The 18,590-nt window shown below is 36.7% G+C and overlaps 1 protein-coding gene across 3 annotated transcripts in view; it reads left to right on the top strand.

Moving 5' to 3' along the window:
- The window catches only part of CCDC88A (coiled-coil domain containing 88A), a 76,316-nt gene that overhangs the window by 15,548 nt on the left and 42,178 nt on the right, over positions 1 to 18,590 (top strand). For all 3 annotated transcript variants that reach the window (XM_009489301.2, XM_075707005.1, XM_075707004.1), the window contains exons 3-8: positions 3,508 to 3,616; positions 7,861 to 7,930; positions 12,496 to 12,554; positions 13,340 to 13,423; positions 13,985 to 14,125; positions 15,313 to 15,482. In XM_009489301.2, the coding sequence (XP_009487576.1) occupies positions 3,508 to 3,616; positions 7,861 to 7,930; positions 12,496 to 12,554; positions 13,340 to 13,423; positions 13,985 to 14,125; positions 15,313 to 15,482 (633 nt within the window). The remainder of the gene's footprint in view (positions 1 to 3,507; positions 3,617 to 7,860; positions 7,931 to 12,495; positions 12,555 to 13,339; positions 13,424 to 13,984; positions 14,126 to 15,312; positions 15,483 to 18,590) is intronic.

Below are 18,590 nucleotides of genomic sequence, written 5' to 3'. Positions count from 1 at the left end.
GAGAAACGCTGGTATTCAGGAGCAAAGTCCAGGTGCAAGTATAATGACACCCTACAGTTCCTGATCTTGGCCGGATGGTATGACTTCTGATTTCAAAAAATTATTTTTATATCTTCAAATAAAACACCAGGCTCATGTGCTGTATCTTTGGTGTATGCAAGTCCCACTAGTGAAATGTTGTCCTGCAAAACGTGAAGATGGCAGTGGTGACAAGGGTGTGGAACTAAGAATTTGTGTCCTAAGAAATCCTTGCCCATTTTTTTCCTGCTCCAGACAGATAATCCTTGATGCTGACTGTTTCTGCTGTTGTTCAGGAATTTGTTTCTGTGTTCATTTCCTATTTGTAGTATTGGGATAGTAACAATTTATCTTAAAAGTGTGTAAAGATTTATGTTTACATACCCTTATGAAGATACAGTGCTATGCAAATTTAAAGTTTTTGTTCTTACAAGATCTGTCTAAATTTTCTAGTATAGCTTTTGAAATCAGAAAGTGTAGAGCCTGAGCTGACATTTGTGTTTTGAATTCTTGTGGTTGCACACTGATTTTTGTGTTGATACTAAAATAAGAGCTGTAACAATATCCAGGAAACTCTAATGCCCTCTGGTTTTGAGTGCTCTAAAGGGAGAGTCATCTAAAATGTATGACTCTAGAAATGCTGCTGAAGATGATGAAAAAGCTTGGAGATAATCCGATTCATTAAGATTAAAGATGAAGATTAAGGGCCCAAATCGGCCTTTTGGAGATATGAATGTAGAAATAGGAGACTTCAGCTGATCTCTGTATGCCATCAGGTCAACAGGATTTATCCTGGATTTTCTCTTCTGATTTTAACAATTTTGAATGAATTCAGTTTGGAAAGGAGTTCAGTTCTGCACACCTGCAAATCATAATCATTTTTAGCCCATTTAGTTCCTTTTGCAGCTACAGGTTGGCTGAATTAATAAATCCAAGGTGACATCTCAGTCACATAGTTTTGGCTAATATACTCTAAAATGTACTTTAATTGTTTATAGTATTTTTAGGAACGTGGTGATGAGCATTTAGGAACGAGGCAATTAGCCATGTAAGAATCTGTGTCCTCATTTTCCAAGATTTATATTATATGTACAAGAAAAAAGATGCCACGCTTACTGCTTTTCTTTTAAAAATGACTGTGTGTTGGAGGTGTGTTTTATATATGATCTGACTTCCTTTCCCAGCAATGTTTTTTCTACGTTATTTTTATTCATGCTTACAAGCCGGGAAATTCTGATAGCAAAGACATAAACGTATCTCTTAAATTATAACATGCTAAAACCAAAGAAAGCTGTAAAAGGCAAATAAAAGTTTGTTTAGGTTACTTAAGTTTAAATGAAAAATATGTAAATTTTTTCTATAGCGACACTCATACAATGAGCATGTGAAACTACCAAAGTGATACATTGCATCAAAATGAATCATGATACTGCTGTGTTCAGTGGAGCGGAGGGAATAGCTCATTTTGGGGGGGTTGGTTGTTTACACTTACACATGACAGTTGAATCGAGTATCTGTATAGAAATGTATGAATCGCATGTATATCAGTGCTCTTGTAGACTAGTTACATGTAGTTTCTTTAGATGAAATATATCTGTTCTGTATGATGCGTATCCTTTACCTGGTGTCCTCTGCACAGCCCTCAGTTTGTGCACATCAGTAGCATCTGGCTTTCAGGTTGCAAGTCCTAGGTGTCCTGCCAAGACAAGTCATGCCGGCCTGTAACCTGCTCCCTTCAGTCTCCTCCTAAGGAGCTCCGCAGGAATACGCCGTGCGATGGATGTGCTTTCCAACAGGCAGTTCCTGTTCTCCAGGTACCTGTGTGTCACCTGGCAATGCAGCACGCCCAGGGAATTGAGGGAAGGCCTGTGAGGAGCCTTTGCATGCTGCTTAGAACCCAGGCGATTCATCTGTGGAAAAAGTATAAATGCAGACCTCCCCTAAGTATGGCTCTAATAACTGAAGCATTATCTGTACCATGCATAGAATAACTACCTCTCTTTCAGACAGCGCTTGTACAAAAATCTGAAGAATAGGGTTTTTTTCTGGCAATGGCATTTCTTTTCCCTCAGTGTTTGGTCATGTCCACAACAATATTCAGGTCACTTCAGTATTACAGCAAGTTACTCCTCTTTCTACATTTGATTCCTGAGTGTAATCCTTTGCCTGTACGTGCAGTTACTGAATTCCATTATACTGCTGTCACGCCACTTGTGCACTTTATCAGGATCCTTCTCAATTGTCAATAGTGTTCTTTGAATTTTTTTTTCCTATTCCTCCCAATTTTTGCCAATGGCAGTTCTGGTAAGTATATTCTGTATTCCATTGTCTAAATCATTAATGACAATGTTGAATAAAACCAGACCCGGCAGGCACACACCCTTGCAGGAACTTCCAGTTTGGCAGTGAGAAGTTGGTAGTTTCTTGTTTGAGTGCAGTATTCCAGCCAGCTGCACATTTATCTGACAATAATGCCATTAACCAATACAATAATGTAATTAAATATCAAACGTGGTGTTGTGCAACTGTGTCAAGTATCTTTGTAAAACTTAAGAAACTTCACATTGGCCATCTCTCATAAATGCTGTAAGCCTTTTACAGGGTGTTGTGGGGGAGTTGCGTTGGTTCTACATTGTTTTCCTTGAAAAATCACAATGAATGGTTGTCATGCTGTCTTGTATGTGGTTAATAACTTGGTATGTTACGAGGTATTGAAAAAGGGTGACTCATCTGCATTTCCTCAGATCCTTTCTACTTTTTGAAGGAAAAAGGGATTGATTTCCTCTCTGAAGCCAAGATAAAGCAGAGGAAAATCTGGTAGTATGTGAGAGTACATAAGAGAGACTCCAATTAATAATCCCTTTGTTGACAGATTTCAGTCATCTGTAAATAAATTTAAGATAATTTAGTGTGTGTTAGTGTGATACATTTCACATTCTTCATTGTTCTAAAAGTGAGAATTTAGATTCTGGTTTTGTGCCTCATGACAGTACAATAGCATCGTATAGTTTTTCAGTGTATAGACATTCGTTAGTGTAGCCAGTCTGAATTCTGTTATTCATAATTGTCTGCATCAGGAGGAACGATTCCTGATGTCTGCAGTGTGTGCTGGAATATTTACATTATAGCTGTGTTCTGCTTTCTGTATTCCATCAGGGATGGGAGAAGTGCAGAGCCACAAAAACTTTCTCCTTATATTCATTCGCTGGTAATTGTGATGGGTGCTCCCAATTACATACTGCATTAATAGCCAAAAAGGGTGCTAATCTCGCTGGCTGTATCAGACACAGATGTTTCAAGTTACTTTTTTCTGCCTTTGGCAGTCACTTCCACAACTCCCGATTTACTTGTGGAAGAAAAAAACCAAAAAGGCGTGGTAACCAAGAGAAGAAGTTGTTACGCTGGTACACTAACTATATAATTTATTACATAGAGAGCTTTAAAGATTAATGTTCAGTGTGTTTAATTTATTCTTTTTTTTTTTTCCAGTAATCCAAAGTCTGCTAATCAGAGGATAAACAAAAAAGTAAACAATGATGCATCATTAAGGATTCAAAATTTGTCTATTTTGGTGAAACAAATAAAAACTTACTATCAGGTCAGTAATTGTTTCTTGTATTATGTTTTGCCTAGAATTGTTTCTAAGTATTCTTTTATAGTTATGCCTTCAAGGGTAACAATAATAAGATTAATATTAGTATTGTATGGATGGTTGGTTGTTTATAAATCTGGTCAAATTTTTTATTGCACTTAATTTACAGGTATAGTAGTAGTCTGGAAACACTTGTATGTGAATGATGATATGTTTATATAATAGATACTCTGCATCTTTGCTCATACATTACGTTAAGCAATATCGGTTGGTATTTTCCAAATTGAAGCAAGTTTTGTGCCTATGAGAGAGATTATTAAATGTGCATTTAGTCTTATTGACGGAATCTTTGTAAGAAAAATGTGATAAAATTTATTTGGTTTAGAATTAATTTGATTTTCAGTAGGAAAAAGTCAGTGAGGTGATAACAATCAAATGGGAATTCATAGTAAATGCAGTGATTATCTAATTTAGAGCTGTAAAATAGCCGTTGAATTTTTATGTTTTGTGCAATAGGTGAGAGCCGGTACTATGCCTCCTAGATGGAGGGCCTGGATAGAGTGCTGTACACACGGACACGCTATAGTAGGACACTGCAGATATCACCACTGTCCCTTATAGTGTGTCTTTTAGGGCCCTTCCACAATTCCCTGCACCTTTCTGCCCGGAGAGTCCAGATCTGGGAGAAAGTCTACTCTTAGAGCGAGTGCATCATGACGGAGCCTGTACTGTTGTACGCTTTTCCTCCTGCGTACACATATAGTGTACGTTCTCAAAAACTCCAAAGTACAGCGAAGATTCCCAGCTGTCACTTACTGCAGTGGTCAACCACTGTTGATCTTTCTAGCTAGCACTTTCTGCGTATGCATACGTCACGTCGTTCTTTCCTTGGCAGCTACTGCACGTGGGTATAAGTGCTGCCTGCTAAAACCCATATGCTTTTCCATTTCCTGATGGTGGTCATTTTCGACCAGGCATTAGTGTTTCACAACTGGTGCAACAGAAGGCACAAACGCTGACAGGATTGATCTTTATTTGAATACAAAGTGTTCCCCGTGCTTCTTTGGCCGTACAGTATCAGCCAGTCCTAGTGCAACAGTATAGGGCAGAATTGCGTGCACTTAGGCAGCTTACCTTTGAATGATTGAGGATCGTGGATGTTGCTCCAAACCTTTGTGATAGAAATAATTTATTATAGCTTTTCTAAAATAAAAAAGTATTCTTATTCAATAAACATTAAAATCAGTCACCAGGCCTTTAATGGTTCAAGTTTGTACTGTGTAAGTGTAAGCTATAGGGAACTGCATACACTTTTTTTTTTTTCCCCCCTCTTTCCCTCCCCAGTTTCTTGGGCTTCTAGTCTTGTGAGACGCCAGCCTCTTCAGATAGTGCAAGTGAGGGAACTTAGAAAGATTGCAGGTCTGGCATTTTAGTAGGAGTAAAGGCATGTAGTAGCCAAACTGGAACACTTGTTCAAATTTAAAATTGCTTTTTGCATGTGTTGCATCTGATGTTCACTCAGATATGCCCACGTGCACGCAGGCAGCTTTATGCACTGTGGTAGCTTATTGGGCTCGGGGAGAAGTGTGAAGGGATGGACTGTAGTCTTTGTTTCCCCTCAAACTTAGTGCAGCCTGGCAGCTGGTGTTTTCCCACAGCCTGTGCATGGGTTAGCAAGGCAGCATAGCAAACCCTGTTTCAAGAAGGGGTCAGCTTAGTTCCTGTCACCTGTGAAATTACCCAAGGCAGAAAAGCTAGTGCTTGACCGATGCCTTGGAACTGATCCGAGAGGTCTCTCGTAGCCTGGGGTGCGCCTTGGCAGAGGCACCAGCCCTCTGCCTACACAGGCATCGTGCTTGGTATATGTTCCGAACGGGATGCCTGAGATCTGAGAGTAACGGAACATGGGAAATAATCACTGTATTGAGGTATGAGATTGATTAATGTCTGCAATATTACAGTAGGAATAAGGTACTAATGGATATCAGGATTTCTAATTTTTAGCATTACGTTATCCTAACTCTTAAAACTTTTTATTGTGAGCTTGCCTGTGCTAGTTTATTCCATGTGTTTTTATAACGTCTGTGGAAAACATTCTCTCAATTTAGCAAATAACTGTATCAGTGTTATATATATACTTGTCAAAAAATCTACACTGATAGAATATAACATTCAAAATTAAAATGTTACGTTAGATTATACAAGTTTTTTGGTTCCTGCATCATCTTTGTTCTTCTCTGTAATTACAATTGCATCTTCTTTTTCCGATGAAGCTGCTTTACTTCCTTACAGCATCGTCAAACTCTTAACTAGGTCCCAAACCAGTCTTTTGAGCCTGGGCATTTCCTGGCAGCATAAGAGTGTGGAATTGTTCTCAGCAGCTGATTCTGGAGAAATTATTCCCCTATAAGCTTTGGTGGCTTTGGGCTCGGGAGGTTTAATACAGTGAGCTTCCATGACACCCATGGGTGCTCTGTCAGCCTCATTTGACAGATGATGCATGAGTCTTTAATAAAATAAATGTAATGAACTCTTAAGAGTTTGTACAAGCAAGGCAGAATTTTGTAAATAGGCTTAGTTTATTTTTGCAGGTTAAACAACAGTTAAAAGAAATATGTGAATTTTGGGACACACAGGTTCCAATTTCAGCTTTTTAATAGAAGCAGTCGTTTCAAAAGTAAACACAAATTGAGAGCAGTTGCACCGAGCTTACTGATGAAGTTAACACCGTGTGACAGAAAAGGTGGTAGACATCTTTGAAGCGAGGTAGAGGTGTTGTCAGAAAAGAGGTGATAATGTCATTAGCCCGTAGAGGACACATTTCTTGGTTACCCCTGCTTGTACTCTGCTTCACAGTAAGAAAAGCTTTATAATAGCATCATGGAATTATTTGAGCTGTTACAAAAAAACAAACAACAAAAGAGCCACCAAGCCCCCACTTCCTAAAGTATGTGATTTTCTTCTGTAGCAGCTATCAGTACTCCATTCATTCCTTGTATTTCATCCATTCTTTATTGATTTAAAACTTCCTGTGGTGCACTTCATATCTGTTTTTTAATTTGAAAACTGTCTTTATCAAGATCTCAGAAGTACGAGAGTCATGCTTGGTTGAAATTCATGATGTTTGAGTAGGTCAAAGCTACTTTCTCCCTCCTTATAATTTGTCTTAGGCGTGTGCAATGAGAGTACCTATTTTTCAGTCTAGTATTAGTCAATTCAGATACAATTTTTCAAGTCTTCTATTAACTGGTGAGAACTTTTAAGTACAGCTATAGCTAATAATTTCCACAGGTGTTTTTCACGTAATACTGTAATTTTTCAAATTTGACATAAAATGAGTTGACTTATGTTTTTAGCTTGCAGTATGACACCTAATATGTGCCTTTTGGATGTAAAGTGGTGATGGTTCTGGAATGTGTTGCTTTTGAGCATGAACATTTTATGTATTAATGAATCTGACACTGAAAAACAAAAAGCCTGACTCCAGAGCTGCCAATAGGGTGGCATCTGCTGTGAATAAACATCTGGGGACAGGAGGAAGACTATTCCGCTTCAGAAGAATTAGGCTCTGTCTAGACTGGGGATTTGACCCGATTACAGCCATTACTGGCTGACAGAAACTATCCATTGATACAATCTATAGAATAGGTAGGCAAAGCTGCTGCTTGAGCGTGTGGGACTTAACCAAACTAAAACTCTGCCTGGTTATGCAAATAGGATTTTGTACCTTTATATTTAGGATTGTCCCAGCATAACTGCAGCAAAAAACCCTGTAATTTTCACATCCATGTTTTGGTGAGGCTACCAAGACTATGGATGTGAAATAGAGGAGATTGATCTTTTGTAGTATAAATGCGACTTGGAGCAAATAAAATAAACATCTATCAAGAAGCTAGTCAGAGAAATATGAACGCTAATAATTTAAAGGAGTTTTGCTACATTCTGAGGCACAGGATCTAGTTGGCTTAAGATCCATAAGCCAGCTCATTGCCACGAGAGGTTTCTACTATGTTGAGCTGATCTTGCAAACCAATAAAACAAGGCTTTTGTAGAAGTAATTCATACTTGTAAGGTTTTTTTTTTTACTTAGAGTCCAAGTAATTAAGTATTGAACATGTACGTATTAAGACCTGAAAAAATTTAAACTACTTATGTAATACTAATTTCTCTTTAGTGGTGATTAGTATTTGATGTTTGCTTTTGTTCAATACATCATATGATTTAAATAATATTTTAATTAACTTTTATAGGAGAATTTGCAGCAGTTGATCATGATGTCTTTGCCAAATGTATTAATAATTGGCAAAAATCCTTTTTCTGGTAAGTTTATTTTTAACTAAGATGAAAATTTATGTCAGTGTAATAATTCGTATTACTTCACTGGAAATAAAATTCATATAGGATTGAGCCTTTCCACAGAAGCTTGTGTAAATACTTTTAGCAAATAAGTGATTTAATACTGATGAGTAATGTTTTCTTTGTTCACACCAAAGGTCCACACTTTACAAAAATGTGTTCTGTCCAAACCTCAGCGCTGGCTGTCCTAGGATTTATACTGAAATGAAGTACATTTCCCAGCAACCAATGAGCCACTGATATGACAAAGTACAAGTTTCATGTATTCCCAGCTACTACGCTTTCAACTTGCTTTACCTAAGCCACTCCTGAGAAAATTGGCAGTTCAATGCATCTCACTTGATCCAACTCCTAATCCTTGTTTTTCCTTCCCCAAAACTTTCCTGCTTCTCTTGCATCGTTACCTGAAAAATATTGCAATTACCTTCTTGCTTTCTCCCCTGAACTGACACTGTCTTTTCCATGCTCCCACCTTCTCTGCTTCCAGCTCTGAAAGTTGCAATTTTCAGACCAAGAAAATTAGCCTGTATGGACCCAGCTGACTATCCACAGCCACTTGGGAATCTCTGCACCATGCTCTCAATTCCAGAAGCACGGAGCAGATACACCTGGCCTGCATGGAGCCACTATGGATTGGGCAGAATTTATTTACTTGGGTCTAATGTGTCCCAAGTGTTCTACTTCTGATGTTCTAGCACCTCAGCAGAGAGGTTAGGAACTACTCTAACAGGCTGTGTAGCTTCCCCTGGCTTTTTTTCTTTCTTTAAGATGTCTTATATGCCATGCTTCCGTGTATGTGAGACAAGATTTTTTCTCATGAGCAAGAAGAACCATCTGTGTTACCTCACTTTTCAATTCCAGGGTTCATAACGTTGATACTTTCCATATCCCATCTGCATATATCCCATTTATGTAGGTAACTTGATTTAATTTTTTTGATTTTTACTTTGTGCTTTTGAATATTGCTGCTTTTGCTTCTGAGGTCACAGCCTTTTAAGTTTTTATATGTGTAGATGCTGTAATCTATCGTATGCACCGAGAATTTTGAATGTGGTCTCTTCTTTTCCAAAATAATAGAATCCGTCGTGCTTTTATATTTTGATTCCAGACTTTCTTAAGGTTTTTGAAAGACTCCATGGATTTGCCTAGATACCAGATTTAGTGGAAACACAGATCAAAAAAAAGGATCATAGTATTGTTTTTGTAGTGACATTTTTTATTCTCTTTAAGATACTGACAAAATACGTCTTACAATAGTGTGTAGTTTAAGATGAAATTTTATTAAAAATGCACTACAAAAGCCCACAAAGACAATTTAGTATTCAGTGTCTACATAAAAACCTATTAATAAGAAAGCTTCTTCCTGTTTTGGGACCTCAGCTAAGTCTGTGTAGCTCTTGTGGTTTGGCAACTGGAACCTTCAGTGGTATATGTATTGCTCTCCTGTGGGAGAGCAATTTGATTTCTGAGAAAATACAAACTTTACTGCAGCATAGCCCACATATTAAAAAAAAATTGTTGTGTACGGGCAATATTCTTGAAGATGTTTCAGATTCCTGCCTGTGTTCATCATGGAGTTTGATCTGAATCAGAAGATAGACCTGTTCTTTTGGGTTCCGTCCAGAATCTTTCCCCTCTGAAGGTTAGGACTGCTCTTGCTCTGTCAGCTTGAAGAGGACCTCATCCCTACAGAGATTTTTAAGCTTTTTTTTCTTTGGTGGGCAAGTGTAGCAAAACCAAACCTCAGTGACCTTTTGAGAGACTTGCTGTGTAAATCTGATTGCATCAAGGTGAGCCCCCATAGTACGCCCCCATAGTAAAATCAGTTCTCTGATAATGGTTAGGGTTTGGTCCACTGAAGCTTAGGCTGTAGCTGTGATTTTTCTCAGGAATGTCTCCCAGTTTTTCCCCTTTGCACTTAAGGAATTAGAAATACCAGAAGACGACAAATTGCAGAAGGCAAGGGCAGATAAGATTTCAGGAAGAAAAACGTGTTTGACTGTATCAAAAGCAGTTGGCTAATCAAGGAAAATGCAGATAGAATGCTGGATTTGAGCTCTGGGAAAAAATGGGTCATCAGAGACTTTATCAAGAAACATTTCAGTTGAGCTAATTGGCAGGAAGCCAGTTTGAGGAGAAAACTGGAGAAGAGCTACAGGCTGTGATTGTAAATGTTAAGTTAAATTACAGAGGAAAAGGAGAAGGGAGATAATGAAGAGGTGAATGTTCTTTAACGGGGGAAGAGGAAAGATTAAAACCAGCTCGTATTTCTGAGGAAGCAAGCCAGGGGAGGATGGAAGGCTACACAGGGTATGAAAGTTGGGGATAAGAGGGAGTGCAGGGAAGATCAAAGGATAGGATAGGGTAGGGACAAAGTTCAAGCAGCAAGTTGGAAGGGGATGATCTATTTCTGTATTTGTGATGGAGAAAAAGGAAGAAAAACATACAAGATGGTTGGTAGCAGTGGGAAGCTGAGGTTGTTCATTGTTTTGCCATGTTCCTTCAGGGAATGTGAGGGAGAGACATGAAAACGATATTCAGGTAGGCTTTTAAATGCCAGTCAAGAAATGCTGAAGCAGTGAGCAAATAAGTGTCCAAACAGGAGTTCAAGGCTTGCTCTTAAAAAAAAAAAAAAAAAAAAAAAAAAAAAAAAGCATGTTGAATTCATTGGGATAAATGAATGTAGGATATAAGATGTTGGGATGGATTCCTTCTCTTATAATATTCTGGTTAACCTTTATTGATTGACAGGCAGCCAGGTGGAATTCCTCTTCTTTAGCTCAAGTAGCATACTTCTGATGAAACATATTAATTGATGTTTTCTATTTCTATGTAAAAGACTTCAGAGCTTGAGTCTTTGGGATACAAGAAGTCTGTATAAATGATTAAAGATCTCCCATTTGAGTTCATGTTCTTTGTAACGTATCTACTTGACAAACCTCTTTCGAAAAATTTAAACGTTACGTGTTCATTGGGTTTATACATATCTTCCCCTAAAAGAGGCAGGTTGAGTCAGTGTTGAAAAAAGGCTCTTTACTTAATATTACAATGCACAAAGAACTCCTGAAGGCATGAGGAAGGTGGAGAAGCTTAGCATCTGTCTTTCATCTCTGCTTTATGGCAGCAGGCTTGACTCTTTACTGAAAGCTAGTCAAAATCATTAAGAGTTCTGTATCCTTTTAGGTTTTTTCTTGATTTCTTTTTAATTTGATAAGAATTACCTCATATCTGTAACTTTTTGAGAAGGATTTTGCATATACTTCACTTACAAAATACTGTAGTGGATCAAAGAACAACTTTTCAAGTGCTCGTAAGTGAACGGTTACATCTTTCTTATGTGGGAGTTCATCCAAAATAGACTTAGCTGCCCAATGTAGAAGATTGCAAACTGCCATTTTGGAAAGAAGGTTCTGGTTGAGTTTTCTTGTAGATGCTTATAATCATCTTGTGACCATTGGAGATAATCTATGGTTACCAACTGAGCCCTTTAAAAAAAGGGACTTCAGTAACAGGTCAGGTTCAAGAATGACTGCGCATACCTTAGTACATGCTAGACATTCACTGCGGTGGTTGCTGTTTGGACCGCCAGTGAATCTGTTGGTGATGGTAGTAGTTACACCAGCTGTGCCACAGAGTAGAGTTTTGCAGAATAAAGGTCAGATTTCTAGCCAGACCCAGCATTATTATGTTTGACAGCATAGCTTTTGTCTGGTTAGCTAACAATGAAATAAACTATTGGCTGAAATCCAGAGTATATTGTAGAAAGGATGCTATTAGGACCCTTTTATTCCTAGATAGCCCAATGGGTAGTGTTCTGTTTCAGTAAAGCAAAATGATATATGACCATGTAGAGTTTAATTCCAACTAGCCTAAGCTATTTCGCCATCCCTAAAGCGTTTGCTTTATGGCATTTATATTCTAGATATAACATATATGTAGTAGCAGGACAAGGACGTTTTGAGTGTAAAAAGAAAGATACGTCTTTACTAATCTGTAAACAGAGTTCTTTAAGCTTCTTTAGGAGATTAAGATGCTTAAGGCCAGATTTGGAAATACATTTTGATTTTTAGATGTACAGATGAATATCTAATATAGCTTTATAAAATAATTTCAATGAACTTGTTACCTAACTTTCACAGCTTGGGGGTGGCAAATAATCTAAGCACTTCTGTAAATATCTCCAGATACCTGAGATTGCAGTTGAAAACTTGATTGTAGGTCTCCAAAGCACTTTTGAAAATGTCACTCAAGTTTTGCTTTATGAAAGGCTGAGATTATGTTTTTTCCATTTGAAACTATTCTGTGTGCGAAGCTATTTGTTAACACTGAAAGTTGGCAGTTAAATGGCAAAAAGGACTAAGTTGAAAGCTGGGAAGATGGGGGTTTCTTCATCTTTTTGTTTTCTAAACTTGGTTAACATAAATTGTATGAAAATAATGAGTAAACATGATGTTTTCTGAGGGGTGGGGGAAGAAACTCAAATTACCATTTTACACCTACCATTTTTTTTGTTCTTGTTTTCTTCTTAGAGCCAGGTACTGAAGAAGTAAAAAAACTCCTCCTGCTTCTACTTGGTTGTGCGGTTCAGGTAAGTTTAATTACGTTTGCATCTGTATGGAATGGTTTAAGTGTTACTGATCTCTTTTCTTACTATTTTCATACCTGAGGTTGTCTATAACATTGACCTTCCTTCCTCTAGTGGTACTATTGCATTCCTTGAAAATCTGGGTATTCTTACAGTTAAAATGGCTACAACTGTACACCTCTTACATTTTATTGTATGAAGATGGCAAACTGTGTATGTAGGATTTCTAATAGTTTATTAATTTTCATATTGTTAATTCACCTGATACTGTAAAGAAAGGAAGAAAATTATAAAGTACTGAAGAACTATCTTACTGGTATATCTTACTGAAGCTGTTTCATGTATTTAAGAAACTTCTTTGGTGGACTGCTGTTCTTATTAGGAAAGTTTGTACCATTCAGCTCATTAAACTGCAAAAATAGAATCAGTCATATATTCTTAACAACTTAAATAAGCAACTTGAGTACTAGAGGAGGACACTGAAAAAATACCTCTGGAACTCGCTGTCATAAAATTTGAATAAGTAGCTATTAAGAAACCTCTTCCTTGCCCCATTTCAATAGTGTTTTTTTGTTTGTTGTTTTATTAGTGTTGAAGGTTGTTATAATTACTGCAACGTGGTGTAAACCAAGTATTTATTGGTCCACAAAATTATTGAATAATTTAGTAGTGTGATCATTATAATGTCAGCTTTATCATTTTTAGCTCTTAGAAATACAAAGGAAGACTGAAAATACTTGTGATTTTATGTATATGTATGTATATAAAATAGATACCTTTATTTTTAGTGTCAGAAAAAAGAAGAATTTATTGAAAGAATCCAAGGTCTGGATTTTGACACTAGAGCAGCTGTTGCAGCCCATATTCAAGAGGTATATTGTTATTCTTGTGCTTTTAATTTTTTGGGAGGTGGGATATCGTATTGTAAGAAGATTAATTGCATTTCTTCAAAAGCAAGCGAATCAAATGCGATTTGTATATCTAGTGTTTTTAGTAGGCAAAAAAGGCCTTTATTTTTTTAACTTGATTCACAAAATATTTCATGATCAAGCTCTTTTGGATTACATTGTTAAAGCAGTACCAGGGAGCAGGTGTGTTACTCCAAGAATTTCTTAGACTTAGAGTAAATTTAGTTTAATGAAATCTTCATAAGCAAATTTATTTATAAAATAGAATCCAAATTCCATTTACGTGGTTTGTAATATCTGTTATGTCATAGCCACCTTTTGCTTTTTATTTTGCCAGAAGTACAAGGTACTACTTTCAGGTAGAAAAGAAACTGTTCCATAACATACAATTTAATCTGGTTTAAATGTTTTTTCAGGCCTTGTCTAGAGAATACCAGTAGAGATTCAGCTTTATTTTCTTACGTGTCCTTTCTACTCTTATAATTTAAAGAGGATGTTTTTTCTCTTCCATTTCATTCTGTGTAGGTAACTCATAATCAGGAAAATGTGTTTGATCTGCAGTGGATGGATGTCATTGTATTGACACAAGAATATGTTGAACCTCTCTTGAAAAATATGGCATTACATTTAAAAAGACTTATAGATGAGAGAGATGAGCACTCAGAGGTATGGATGTGGTTTGTTGCTTAAGAGAAATACAAGAAATATTTTCTTTAAAATTACACAGTTTACTGTTTTTATAACTAATAGTTTAATGTATGTTCTGTTAGCATATTTAAGCAAGGATTTCTTACTGCCAAAAAGTTGCTTCAGGTAGTTAAGGTGTGCATACTAGTTGTTGAATACTGTGAGAAACTAGAACAGATAATAGCAGATGGTCTTTTTCATGTAACCAGAGTCTGAAACAACTTTAAATAGCATTCATCTGTAGCTGAAAACAGAAAATCCAAAGCTGTATCAGCTCAAGTTTCCAGGAATCAGTAACCCATCAGTTTGCAAGCCAGTCACTGAAAGATGCCTGTTACATTACTGTATCCTATTGTACAGCTCTGAGTGAACTGGAGCAGAATTCATACTGGGAGAGGAGGTTTTTACAAGCTTGTCATGAGGCACAATCATTGTACTGTGTGAGAATCGAGAAGCAGAAATGTATTTAATAAAAATTGCAAGTTGTGAATCATCTTGGTGGTCCCAGATTTGCCCCTCAGTACCCAGTGTGGATATGTTAATGTCGCAATTATTCCAAATACTCTTTTGACAGTTAGCAACTGTCTTTCCAGTTCACAGCCTTGATAAGAGCAAAACAGAAACTTAACTGTGAGGGGAGAGGATGTGTGGTAATCCTTTTTTGCAACGCAAAGGAAAAGTGACTTTAAAACACATGAGATCCTTGTATTAGGGTAACACCTTTATTTATAAAATGAAATAGGAATATTCCTATAGGTCTGGTGCTTTATTCAGTTGGCAAGGATGATGCTGCTCACTGGAGAACACCGGTTTCTTTAGAGATTTATATTTATCGTCATGGTCAAGGAATTCATGCTATTTCATTACCCAATCCATTCTAAGCACTGATAATTTTGTGGATTTAAAAGTCTAAATTTGAGTAGTTTAAGAATAGCCAAATGGTACTGTTAAATAGCTGTGACTATTTGCTTTAGGTATAGAGGTGTATGTAGGGCTTCTAACTTCTTTTATGGCAAAACTGTTCCATTATTCTTGCTTCATTTCAGTCTTTGATTTATTAAGGCAGTGAACAATACTAGTTTCTGACATATAAATGGCGCTCTGAATGCAATTTTGTGCCTTTTTTCCTCTTTTTTTTTTTTTTTTTTTTTTTTTGAATTTCTTAGACTATCATAGAACTCTCAGAAGAACGGGACTGTCTCCGTTTTCTACCTCACGCATCAGCAGCACAATCACCTTGTGGATCTCCTGGCATGAAACGCACTGAAAGCAGACAGCACCTGTCAGTAGAGCTAGCAGATGCCAAAGCAAAGATAAGAAGGCTTAGGCAAGAGCTGTGAGTACACGTAGATTGCAGAAGTGCGTTGAGAGTTGTAGGGTTTTAAAATCCTGTTGATTCCTCACAATAGTAGTACTCTGTAGATGACGTCTTCATTCTTTCAAATGTTAAATTACATTTTAAAGTGCTTTTTTTAAATTATTGCACCCCAGGAGGCATTTTTCTAGCACATTGAGCATGTTTGTGAGCCAGTGTGACAAATACTACTTTTCATCTGTGTTTGTCTTAATTTGTATTATGAATTCTATTGATGTTTCAAGCATAAACATACTGAAATCAGTGAACTAGTGCTGAGGTAATTTTGTATCTTTTGTACTCTGAACTTTCTGAACAACTATGAGCAATCTCTTGAGCATGTTACAATAGAGTAGCGGGCTCTTTGCTCTACATAAATTGTTTGTCTTTCAGAAATATTTGCAGCTAATGTAATGCAGCGTTGCCTTTTTCTTTTACATATTGTGTCCATATTGTTGTTTCAGAGGCAAGTTCTTTGTGCTTGCTCTATTGTTCGTTATCTTTAACTGAATGTCTGACTATAGTTTCAATATATCCGTATTCGTACACGTTTCTAAGAGAATAGCTTTGCAGTTGAGGCAATTATGGGGTGACACACTCAGGAGCAGTTGCATGAGGCAGGCAGGTGGGGACTTGGAAGTAAGAGCTGTGTCCTGACCATTCGAGGATTAGTGGCAAAAATGCCCTTTTTAAAAGGAAATAGTGCTGTAGTGATTCCTTATCAGCAGCATGATTAAGTTACCTGTTTCTTGTTGGAAATAGTCATCTGTGTTTCATTCATGGTTTATGAAACATTGTAATGTAGATAGGAAAAAAAAAATTATGATTAGAACAATTTCCTGGCCCCTTCTCTTTGCTTCTTTCTGTGTGAAAATTCCTTGTCTGCACAACATTTGTTTGCTCGTGCTCTTCAATACCGTTCCACTTCTATATGCCATGCCACTCTGCAGAGAAGAATGAAAAATAGAAAATTATGCAAACAAACTCCACTAAATCTCTTGACCCACTGCAAACCTGGATGCAGTGAAACAGGCTTTGAGTTTACTGGCAGGGGGTGGCCATTGGTGTCTAAGGAATAATGTAATTTGTAAAATGAGTAAATTTTATATCTTGGGTCAGTTATGGTTTCTTACAGTTTCCAACTTGCTATGTTCATCCAGTTAAGGGGGTGCTCTCGTCTCCCCCTGGTGCTGACCCCTTAGCTAGGGGATATGTTCCCCTCCTTCACCTCATCCAAGTACTGTGGAAAAGCAGTCCCATTATAACAAAAGATCTTTGTTTCTTTCTTTTTCATATTCTAATGAAAACCTTTTTTATCCCTTTTATTTTATGAAGAAAACTGATTCAGTAAGTATCAGTGTGTACTTTGTCTTTATATTCTAGGAACAAACCTGAGCAGTAGTGAAGAGTTATTTAAAGAGAAGAACAATAATAGGCCAGTGGAGAATCTGTTTTTCCCTATAGCAATGTGTAATGTTGTTTTAGCAGGGTAAAGTATGTGCAGTTTGAACTTAAAATACAAATGTTAAATCTGAAGAGATTTAATATATATAGTGACTCGCCTATCGTTTAGAAACAGCATAAATAAAGATTTTTTTTTTTTTTTAATCCAGCATATCTCATGGAGAGAGGAGGCAAGTAAAATTAAATTTAAAGTTGAAGGTAGCATAAGTCACAATTATCAGCTCGATGGTCTGCTCTTACCAGGGTCTGTTGATCAGATCATCTCTAGCTGGCTGGATTAAGTATCTGGTTGATTTACTCAGAGGATCCCCTTCCCCCACTACATCTTGGTCTTCATGAAGAATAGAGGACAAAAAGATACAGCTCTTTTTTTTTCTGATGTCTGTATTATTATGTGTCTACTGAAATGAGCCCGCCCAGGATATTCTATAAACAGCTGCACCAAGAAAATTAGTGAAAAAATTGCTGTTATTAGTTTGATTGACAGTTAATAGATAGCCTAAACAGTGAACACTGGTATGTTCTGTATAATTTAGTACAATCCTCTCTAGTCTGTAGCTGAAGCATGCAATTAGGGCAACAGTGATGGCTCGGAACATTTCACATTTTGCAGTCTATTTGAATTCAATGCGTAAATAAATTGTCTTTACACATAGCAATATATTTAAAATACTAGACTTTGATAAATTAACTTCTGTCTATAGCATTTGGTATTAAATGCTGCATGTATTTGATAAAATTAGATTTATTCCAGAGTTGAAAATAGTCGGCTTAAAATTTATTTATAATCTGGTTTTGGCAATGAACCTTCATAGCTGGTTTAGTATGTGCTGCAGCTAAGATAATTTCATACAAAAGGTCTGTAAAGATTGTTTTATTTTGTAGCACCATGTACCAACAGTTGGATGCAAAACAGCAATTTGAGGCTTGTAATACAGAAACTCCAGAACTGGAAATTGCAGGCCTAGTTTTCTATATTAAGTCCTGTGTAGAACAATAATATAGGAATATCATGAATGTTAATAGAAAAGTTACAGTAATCTAACATAATACAGAATACCTTTGTATTTCTGTATGGCTTCTGAACACGCATGTAGAGGGAAGGGTTTGATGCCTGCTGTGAACAGTGATACTGCAGTGAGCTATGCATAGAAGACCCTTGTGTACTTGTAGGCCGTCAAAGACCTTTTGGAAACAATGTAGGGTTGCAAAAAGATCATTCATTGTGAGATTGGCTCATTTTTAAAAACAACTTTTTTTTTTTTTTTTTTGTAGTTTTATTTAGAACAATTTTTTTTTGTATGATTACTTTTTAGATTGTATTATACATTTTAGTCCATTAAATTCTCGTTTCCCCCTTTCTATTTCTGTTTTGTTTCATACCTGTATTCCGGAATATTAAATAATATAGTAACATGTTTGAATATGCACTGTATCTTTTAGGGTTATACAATATCAGATATGTCAGGTTTTTTCAATAGTGCATAGCTTGTTCTGAGGTGCAGTTGAATTTTGAACATTCGGTGTTCTGTGTCTTTGAGAGAATTCAGTATTTCCCTTGCCACTTACTCATTGTTTAACAAACTCATTTTTTGAGCATTGAGAAATAAGTGTTAGTTGGAAGTT

Source organism: Pelecanus crispus, chromosome 3, assembly GCF_030463565.1.
Source record: "Pelecanus crispus isolate bPelCri1 chromosome 3, bPelCri1.pri, whole genome shotgun sequence".
In the NCBI taxonomy this organism is placed as follows: Eukaryota; Metazoa; Chordata; class Aves; order Pelecaniformes; family Pelecanidae; genus Pelecanus; species Pelecanus crispus.
This window is presented reverse-complemented; position numbering and strand designations above follow the sequence as displayed.